Source organism: Micrasema longulum, unplaced genomic scaffold, assembly GCF_059751315.1.
Source record: "Micrasema longulum isolate JH-2025_06_02 unplaced genomic scaffold, ASM5975131v1 h1tg002310l, whole genome shotgun sequence".
NCBI lineage: Eukaryota > Metazoa > Arthropoda > Insecta > Trichoptera > Brachycentridae > Micrasema > Micrasema longulum.
In genome coordinates this window covers 104,702-115,867 of record NW_028279462.1, presented here as the reverse complement: position 1 = coordinate 115,867, position 11,166 = coordinate 104,702, and the positions used below count along the sequence as shown (strand labels likewise).

Here is an 11,166-nt window from a genome sequence, read left to right as displayed (position 1 = left end):
GGTATATAAAGTGTAGTTATATTGCTGACATTATGTTTTGTGAACAGCAATTCAATCATCAAGATGAAGGGACTTATGGTATTCTTTACTCTTGCCCTCGTGGCATCAGCGGTAAGTTTTCTTCTTCACCTTTAAATGCCTCATTCTAGTACTTTTTACATTTTTTCTTCTTACCCTAGAATTGAGATTTTTTTTCAAAATCCATTTAGATTTCACGAGAAACTAGTAATTTTATTCATTAACTATTTTTGAAAAATTAAAAAAAAAACACTAAAAACCCTTTTGAACATTTGAATTTTTTTTTCCGTTTTAAATTTGTACAATAATAAAAAACAATATTTAGGTGTATTTTTTTTTAATGGTTCAATTGGAAACGTAATTTTCCTTTTTATTCTAGAGCGCTGGAACCCAGAGGTTTGATGATAAGGGAGTCATCGAAGATGCCCTCGCCATGAAGGCATGCCTCGAAAAGGCATTGGCCACCATCCAGGTAAATAATTTAAAACGATTTTTTTTTTCTTTTTAAAAACAAAATCAAAACATTAAACCGTGATCAAAATATCTAGTTTAGAGGCAAAGTTTTTAAGGATTATTTTTTAATTTTTTATAGGGATCCGTAAATGACTTGTTAAACACCGTAAACAAAATCCAGACTTTGATCAACAGCAACGTAGACAAATTCAAGCACTGCCAGACCTTGGGTGTTATCGCTCAAGCTGCTTGCATGGCCTCCTTGTCCAACTCCATCCAAGCTGACGTCAACAAACTTATCGACGATGTATGAAAATAAAATCCAATTTCTAATCGTATATTACCAGATAGACCCCACGATGATTCATAATAATTCATCAATATATGTTTTTTTTTTAGATCAACCAAAATGTTAACAACCTTCTCGGAGCTGCTGGTGCCATCTCTGCTTGCATTCCTTCCAAGGTATTACAACAAAAACCATTTGATTAATAACTTTATCAACAGAACTTTTCAACTTTCTACATTATCTAAAATCATTATCATAATTATTTTTAGGTTGCCGAAAGGGGAATTCTCGAAGATGCTCTCGCCATGAAGCAATGCCTCGAAAAGGCACTTGCCACCATCCAGGTAACTATATATTTAAAATGTTTATGAATTCATATAATGCATACTTTTTTCTCTTGGTAAAATACTATTTTCCCCCAGGGATCCGTAAATGACCTGTTGAGCACCGTCAACAAAATCCAAACTTTGATCACTTCCAACGTAGACAAGTTGAAGAATTGCCAGACTCTCGGAGTCATCCAACAGGCTGCTTGCATCATGAACTTGGTCGACTCAATCCAGGCTGATGTCAACACCTTGGTCTCCTCCGTAAGTATCAATTTACTCGTATTAAATCGTGTTTTGAATTCATATCAAAGTGTTTTTTGTATAAATCCATCTTAATTTACGAGTTTTCTACGCATATTCAATGTATGCTGGATGTTGTGAGATTCACATATTGCGTACCTGCTTTGAGGTTTTTTTCAAACATGTTTTTTTAAATATTTTTAGATCACCGAAAGCGTAAACAACTTGCTCGGAGCTGCTGATACCGTTACTGCCTGTTTCTCTCCCAGCCAAGTAAGATTTACTTTTTAATTTACTAAATTATTTAACTTGTATACTTCTACATATATTTTTTTTAATGCAACACAATATATTGAACTATTTTTTTTCTGACTGTTTCTTACCGTAGAAACCATATCATACAATTATTTTTAGGAAATGTTTTTTTTTTTATTTAACAACAACAAAAAACCATCACTCCGTTTCCCCGTAGGGGTAGGCAGAGATGATAGAACGCCACATCACTCTGTCTTTGCATACAGATCTCACTTCCTCCATATTCATACATCTTCTCAGGCACGCACGCCGATTGTTCCTACTCTTGACATGTCCATCATCATTTTGTTGTTCCTCTATAAATAATGTTGTGTTTTTCTCGTAGAACAAGGGAATCATTGACGATGCTCTTGCCATGAAGGAATGCCTCGAGAAGGCTCTTGCCACCATCCAGGTAAATGAAATTATTGTATCGTAAAAAAATAATGCTTATTGGTTATGTTTATTATAACTAATTTATTTCTAATGAGATTTTTTAGAAGGGTAGATATTATTCAAAATGATTCCCACAAAAAATGAAACATTAAAATACTAAATAAAACATGTTTTTTGATCGAACGAGACCTTGATTCATATTTTATTGAAATCACGAACGACTGTTAAACTGTTTGGTAATCAGATTCTTAAATTAGGGTGAAATTGGTGAATAAAACGCATCTTATATCAGTTTTCTAAACTTACTAATGAATTTTGTGCATTGGTATATTTTTTTGATATAATTTTAAGTCTTTTTAGTCAAATCTTTCAATTATCAAAAGTTTTTCTGAACAAAAATATATTGTAATAATGCATTTTTGAACAGGGTTCCGTAAATGACTTGTTGAGCACCGTCAGCAAGATCCAGGATTTGATCACCACCAACGTTGACAAACTCAACCACTGCCAGACCCTTGGACCCATCCAACAGGCTGTTTGCATCAAGAACTTGATGGACTCAGCCCAGGCCGATATCAACAACCTGGTCTCCTCCGTTAGTACTACATTAAATTTACATTTTTATTGGATATCCTTATACTCGAATTTGATGTTCTCCATAAACGTCCTCTGATCTTTATAATCTTACTTCATCAGTTTTCTTTCCATTCTACCGTATTTCTACAATTTTTTTGTTGCAGTCTATTCATCTCTTCCTAAGACTGTATTTGTGCAGTTAACGATAGATTAATTACTCAGTTAAAATTTCTCCTTCTCTTGACAACAGCCGCCTATCACAGTCTTTGTGATGTAAAGAAACTAAAAATTATTTCATTCCCTAGTATTTTCATATATTTTTTGAAGCACTTTTCTAACTAATAATTTTTATTATGTACCTTAAGATTGTCACCTACTTTACTAAAAGCGGGATTAAATTGAAATTTTCATTCAAAAATCATTACTGGTTCATTTTTAAAACAAATTACATATTTCGTCACGCGAAGTATTGGTTGGTATGCCAAGCTACCTTCCATAATATTCCGGGTTTGACTCCCAAAAATGGGAAAAAGACTGTTTATTCCAAAAGTTTTTTTTTTCCAAAATATATTTTAACCTTCTGACCTGGCATGACAAACTTAAAACAACCGGTTATATTTAAGGAATGCAAGATATTATCGATACTGGCTAAAATCTGTTCTGAAAGAGTTTTTTTTTAAATTGTTTAGTTAATCGTTGAGTTTTCCTACTGACATTTCTTGGTGGAACTGCATTTTTAATTATAATAATACAAATACGTATATAGTTTCATTCCACTTTAATTTATAAATTTTTACCAGTTACTGGGTTTTGTCGTGACCAACATTGTCAGACTGGTTTGATGATGTCGGTCACGACGAAACCCGGTCACTGGTAAAAATGTATAAATAAAAGTGGAATGTATGGTTTATACGCAATACTGAACAAAATCAAATGTGTTGTATTTTCGATAACATTTTTTTTCAATTATTTGCAGGTCACCGAGAGCGTCAACAACTTGATCGGAGCCGCCGATACCGTCACCGCTTGTTTAGCCCCCAGCCAAGTATAAATATATATTTTTTATGATTTATATTAAAAACATTGTATTCAAATAAATTTATAACAACATACCAATGTATTTTGTTTCCTTTAGTAATAAATGAAAATAAACCCGATATCCCTTTGTCATTAGACAAAACATACGATTGACTGATTTTTAAACGACAAAGGTCTAAAAACAATATTTTGATAAAGAAAAATAAATACCTTTATATAAACCTTAACAATTTTCATTATAAACAATAAATAAAATTGAAAAACAGAAAAATGATTTCATAAAAAAAACGACAGTTATCACAGACACATTTTTAACAAAGGTGTCAAAATATTTTAAAAACAGAAAAACTGAAGATGAATTAGTTTTTTTTCCCTGTGGAAACTTAATCATAAACTCTTTTGCTATTATTTAACCATCTAAACATTAGTATGTAATGGCAATTTTTGTTTAATTTTAAGTGTTTTAAAGTCTTATTCATTGTTATTTTTACAAATCCGGTATGTTTAATAATTTCTGTTTCTTTTTTCGAAAGGACAAGGGTGTCATCGAAGATGTTCTTGCTTTGAAGGAATGCTTAGAAAAAGCCATCATCACCCTTGAGGTATTTAAATATTTTAAATAAACAAAACACTTAATTTTTGGGCATATCAAAAAATGTATACGTTTATTCTGATCAAAGCTTCAAAGTTTTCATTTTTGAAATATTTCAACAGGTGTTTTAATTCTGCACTTGATAGAAATGCTTTTTAATCAAAGGCAATATTTTATTATTTTGATGTATTATCAATCAGTGGGTTTTTAATCTGCACCTGCCAATTTAATGATAAATTTAATAGCATTTGTAAATTAATGTCTGTAAATAGATAAATAGTATATATAATACGCTCAAATGTTTTCATATTTGGTCATAGATAAAAAAATGGAGTTAGATTAAAAATAATTGTACCTAATAGATTATTTTGAATACCCTCTTTTGATCATTTATGTCTGACGGTAATTTAAAAATATCTGTTTTACATTATAAAATATTGGAAACATTAAATAAATCCGGTCTGATGAATTTGATAAAATATCATATAAAAAAAAACATTTGTTTTTTTGGTTTACACGTATTCAAAATACAGAATTGAATTTACTTTTGACTCATTATTTTTTTACTAATTATTATACTATAAGAACATTCAAAATAACCAGATAAACGAATTTTTCACAGACATCAGTTTACAAAGTTTAAACTTCAAAAAATGAAGCAGTGTTTAATAAAATTTTAAAATATTGTTATTAATCAAATGTATTTTTTGCTTTATGGTGAATAACTTTTCAGTCTCATGATGAACCATTGTTATATTCTCCTATTAATACTATGTAACCAAATTTATTAGACGAATTCACAATGGAACAACAAAGACTCGGAATAGAACAAAAATCCTAGGAAGCTAGAGAATAGTTACTTTATAGTAGATAATGTACTGAGGGTACAAATAAAAATTGCGAAAATCTGTTTATTCATCAAAAAGGGTTATAATAAATGTTACGGGTTGATATATCATGAAATATCATAAAATAGAACGAACTGTTTATATTGTAATATTTTTTTTTTCTCAATTGGTCTGGAAGTTGTGGTGTATTCTGCATTACCTCCTTTCATATCCCCTATATTCTACCTTCGGACAAGGCCTCAAAATAAAGGCTTAGCGGGTTATTCCTTAAAAATAAAAATAAAACAGCTTTTGACAGATCATAAGCCTTATAAATGCCTGAACTTCCATTTCCCTCTATGTTGCAATAAATATATATCAAAAATATGATTTCTAGGAGTCCGTTGCCGATCTGATTAACGTCATCAACACAATGGAAGATGTCATCAACACTAGCGTAGAGAAGCTGAAGGTTTGCCAGGCTATCACTTCCATCACTCAACAGGCTGCCTGCATCGTTGGATTGGCTGGAGAAATCCAGCAAGACATCAACCAACTCGTTGGCCAGGTAAATTAATACGTCATATATCATTATTACTCCATCTCCGCTCCTTAGTAGGAGCATAGGTGTCTACGAAGAGCCTCCGGGCATTTTTGTCGACTGCCAGCTCCTGTGCATCTTCCCAAGTCAGGTTCGGGTTTCATAGTTCTGACATAAAGTGCCGATGAACAGTCAGCAGCGAACGTTCAGGCCGTCGATAACCTAATGCCTGAGGCCCAGCCAACAGTATTGCTTCCGCTTGGTGACAGTAATCATTGTAGTTTGCTGTGTCCGTTTTCTTATTACTTCATTATTTACTAAGTCAAACCACCATACACCAAAGATTCTTTTTAGACATGTATTCTCAAAACTCAGTATTTTACTACTTTGGAGCCTAGTGAGGTGCCACGATTTGAATGCATTGAGGAAAATGGTTGTTATGCGAGCGTTATATAGGCGGCATTTGGTTTTCACTGAGTAAGTTTCTAATTTTAAGTCAGCCTTCATACTGTTAAGTGCGATGCCTGCTATTCCTAGCACTACTTCCAGTTCTTCTTAAAAGCTGTCATTTTTTGTAACGTAAACTCACAGGTGTTTAAAAATCTTGACCTTCTCGATGATTTAGTATCATAGAATCTGGGGATTTTGGATATCAATGTACAACACAAAACATGGTTTTTTGCCATATTGATTGTTAAACCCATTCATGCGGAGTATTTATTTAGCCTTAAATTAATAATAGACTGACTAATAAACTAGACGCATACCAACCGGTAGAACAAGCAGGATTTATGAGAGGTCACAACACGAACGATCATATACAGACCCTGAAAAATAGTATCCAAAAATGTAATGAATATAATATGTTATTACGACTGCCATTCATTTATTTCGAGAAAGCTTTTGATTCTGAATAGATATGGTCAGTGATGAAAAGCTAAGATAATTGAAGAGTGAATTACAGATACTCACAACTCTATAAAAACATAAACAATAATGCCACCTCTATTTTATAGCTCAATGGATTATCCAAAAAGTTTGGCATAAGAGAAATAAGACATAGTGACACAATATCCCCTAAATTATTTACACTAGCTCTCGAATACGTCTTCAAAACTCTTAACTGGAACGACAAGGAACTCAAGTGAACTCATTAGCAATCTCAGATTCGCAGATGATAAAGTCATATTTGCTTAAGATGAGGAAGAACTTTTAAACATGATAAACGAAGTTAGTACAGCATCCCTTAAAATAGGCTTGAAAATTTATGTTTTAAAAATTAAAGTAATGAGTGATGCAAACCAATCATGTAACATTTTGGTTAATGGACAAATTATTAAAAAAGTTGATAGTTATTTATACCTAGGACATAAAATAAAGCTATAAAAAGATAATCAAGAGGTAGAAATAGAATGAAGGCGAAGTTTAGCATGGGTTGCTTTTGGTAAGCTCTCATTATCTTGAAATCTCCGAAGTACTCACATTACTAAAAGAAGAAACATTTTTATGCTTGTTTTCTCCTTGTACTGACATATGGCTGTGAAACTTTTGTAATCACGAAAAACAAAATTACAAAAACTATCAGTGATAGAAAGAGTCATGTAAAGGAGAATACTAAGTATTTCGTTGAAACAAAAAAACAGATGCATGGATTAGAGTGAGAACAAAGATCACCAATGTAATCCACAAGACTGCCAACCAGAAATGGAGCTAGACTGGATTATGGCTGGAACCACAGACTTTAGGTGGACCAAAAAAGTCCTAGAATGGTGACCTAGAATGGGAAGAAAGGTTGGTAGGCCGCAGAAAATGTGGTCCAATGACATAAAACGAGTTGCAGAAAGTGGTTGGATGCGGTTGGCTCAGGATAGGGAGATAGGCAGACTAAAGAGGGACGCCTATGTTCACCATTGGATTAGAGGCGGCTAATGATGATGATGATGATGATAATGACTGATTTAGCTTATCTCTATTGATTTGAAGAACACCGAATGAATTGTCATTTATAACTGCATCATCGGTATATTCTAGGTACCCGAGTTTTTGGAAAGAGATGGATATTTCTCGATCTTGTAAAAGTGACTTCATCGGGATGAAATAGAAGGAATGGTACAAGAACGCAACCTTTGCGGACTCCGGTGGTGACCTCAAACCAATCTGTGACAATATCTTTCATTCTGATTTGGCAATCGCTACTTTAGTGAAGTGCATTAAAAAGTTCGCCTAGTTTTATAGGCACGCCATTTATTATGTTTCCTGTGTGTAAACCCTTTTTTGCTGCTTGCTAATGCCTTTTTTGTAATCTTAGAAGCACACATGGAATGGAACTATTTAGTTCTTTGTTCTGTAGAATACAGCATATGTTGTGGTAATAATCCACGCGTGACCTACCAGGTAAGGACACTCGCTGGTTCTCTCTTAACACCCGCATAATGGGTCCTCGAACTTTTTGCAGTAATATAATGTAAGCACTTTCCCCGTTACACTGAGTAGCGTGATGTCACGATAATTATCACAGTTTAATGGATCACCCTTTTTGTGCAATGTTTTTTTTTTAATTTGTTCAAAATACATTGCATGTATTCTCCATGAGTTACAATAATTCATTTTGGGCCTTAAGATAATTACATTTATTTAAACTTACATTCACGACAGGACACACAATTATTATAAACACTAAAATATTATAACAGGCAAAATAAAGATCAAAATACAAATACACTAATATGTTCATTATAAAGACTTTCCACATACTGCCATTAATAATACAGCTTTAAGCAGTTAGCCACATTATTAGAGCCTTGAATACTCTCAGGAAGCCTGTTTTATTCCCTAGAAGCCAGGTAAAGTAGAGACTTTAGATCAAATTTTGTTGTAGATATAGATTGTGTCTTTGTCTTGTATTGTAACTGTTAACACCATGGTTATAAGTGTAGTATAGTATTTGTGTGAGCTACATTGCTTATGATTTGAATATTTGTGTACGCAATTTCGTAATCAGGTAAAATGCTAATAGGAAAAATGCCGCCAGCCAGTTTGTAAATCAATTTTAGGTGTAGGAGAAATATATTATTTATATTTCTGATTGCCCTGTTTTTATCTGGATTTCAGATGTAAGCTTTTAAGTTGCAAAACCCCATATGAACGTTTTAAATTAATGTTTTTGTGAACGTTTAAATAAGCAATCCTGACACATATAGTTAGATCTTCAGGTGTGTACTTGATGAGGATCATCTTTGCAATATCTCAGAATTCGAAATAAATAATTTTAAGCTATAACTACTAATGAAAAAACACGAATTAAACCTTTCATTGTCGTTTTTAAATATAAAAGGGTAACAAGATCGAATATCATAAAAACATTACTAGATGTAGGAGCTAGGAGACAATTGCCACCATTTAAGAAATGGTATAAATGAAAGAAAAGTGAATTACATGTACGTGAGTTTTTTTTTGTTCATTGCTTACCAGCACTTTCACTTATTAGCGTAAATTAATTATAATAACATTAATTTAGCTCCGTTGTTATAACTAGCAAAGAATTAAAAATACGTTAAATATTTTAAGAATGTCTACTGATGTTCACTGTTCCTTGTCTCTGACCCGATTTTCCTCTTTGTCAGTTTGCTGAATAAATAAACGGTTGTATGTATCAATTTTTTTCTTTACTACAAATGCATTTTTATTTCAGGTTCAAGAAAGCGTGAACATTCTTCTCGGAGCTGGAGAAACTATCACTGCCTGTTTGAAACCCCAGGTATTCTAATCACTTGAAGACTTAGATAATTTTACACGATTCTCTACAAAACACTTTTTTAAAATAACTCAAAGTCAAATAAACAAAATTTTAAACATTTTTATTCAATGACATCGATCGTCGATTTATCAGATTTTATTTTATTATGAATTAATACGATTCCTTTTTGTTCTTTTCATTAAATAAATTAAATATACAGAAAATTTTGTTTTATTTTTTATTAATGTATTTTCCTGTCACCTTTGTGAAGGTTGCTGGCAAAGCTAGTCTTGGGGAGATCCTTGCTTTGTTGCAATGCGTCGAGGATGTAATGTTCGCCTTTGAGGTAATTATTTTATATGTTAGATAATATTATACTTTAACAAATCAATAAGATTGACCATGGAAATAACCATATATAGTTTTTTTCTTAAATCAATCCAATATATTGATACTTACGAAAGCCAAAGAGGAATAAAACAGTTTATCAGAAACAAAATAGTACAGGCTATAGTATTATTCTAATACCTTTAAAATACGTTTAATAGAAATACATACAGAATATTAAATTATGTTTTTTCAAGAAACAAACTAATTTATTTGATTTATATCAAAACCATTTTTTAGCCCAATGAAAATCATCTTATTTTTTGACATGACTTACCAATTACAAAGTACATGTTCTGCGCTTATTTTTAGGATGAAATCGAACACATGTTTTTGACCGTTATGGAGATTCAGGCAATGCTTTACAATTACGAGAGTAAATTTAGGGAGTGCACTGCCCTCGCAGGACCCAATGCTACAGTTGCTGAACAAATCCAATCTGCCGCTTGTATAATGGGATTGACTGATCCTCTCCAAAATGATATTGCCACTCAACTTAAGAAGGTATGCCAGATAAAAAACAACTTTAAAAATTAAAGAATGAACGCTTTATTATGAACATTATCACTTTATTTATTCTCAATGATGGACGTTATGAGAACATTATTAGCCACACAGAGGTGTTTCTTGATCACTAGTTATTCAATTTTAAAATAATCACATTTGGTAAATAATTGTTGTACCATAGATTTAAATTGATATTTTAAGCTTAATAGTACATGTCAAACTTGCTGATTACCCTTATTTTCCTTTGTTTTTATTTTTAGTTGTTTTTCTTGCGGAAAATATCAACATTAGACTTATTCAAATATTGAAACACAAAATCAACAAATGCTTTATAACAAATCAATGAATCTGAACGATTGTTATGAACTGCATTTATATTTAACTAACATAGACTTATGCAAGTGTTGTTCTATTACTTTCTAGATAACGGCTCATCTAAGTGAGTTGGTCACTATCGCTAATGACCTGGAAGTTTGCTACAACACCAAGAAGTTCTAAATTCAATTCGTTTTTCATAAACCAAATTCTACAATTTAAAACCAACCTAATCACTGCGTAAATGATGCAACTAAGTTGATAATAAAAATATAGGTATGTTCTGAAAAAATGTGTATTGTATTATTTATTAACCCAGTATCCTGTACAAATTAAAATAACCTAGAACTTCAATCATAATATTGAATGATTTATTTACATTGCATATTTACAGAATATTAACATTTGAATAAAATAATTGAAAACACGTAATTTAAATTACTATTATTACTTCAGTTATAAAATTACAAAGGTTTTTTTATCTACAAAACTGTTTAATTGTAAACTATTTTAATTAATATCTCATTTTCGCAAAATTGTGGACTGGCTGCTTTCTGCATAACTACGTTCAATTATAGTCTGACAAAGATTGTAACAGAAATAGTAATATACAAGCATAATAGATGTG

At 31.8% G+C, this 11,166-nt stretch overlaps 1 protein-coding gene across 1 annotated transcript; it reads left to right on the top strand.

Moving 5' to 3' along the window:
• On the top strand, positions 1-10,830 carry LOC148272519 (uncharacterized). The gene is made up of 16 exons (XM_088239943.1): positions 1-111; positions 398-490; positions 611-778; positions 871-936; positions 1,030-1,104; positions 1,183-1,350; positions 1,534-1,602; positions 1,970-2,038; positions 2,447-2,614; positions 3,572-3,640; positions 4,167-4,235; positions 5,450-5,620; positions 9,285-9,350; positions 9,601-9,675; positions 10,029-10,220; positions 10,647-10,830. Exons 1-16 carry the CDS (start codon positions 64-66, stop codon positions 10,719-10,721), a joined length of 1,641 nt encoding a protein of 546 aa, XP_088096069.1. The 5' UTR covers positions 1-63; the 3' UTR covers positions 10,722-10,830.
• Positions 10,831-11,166: the final 336 nt, after the last annotated feature.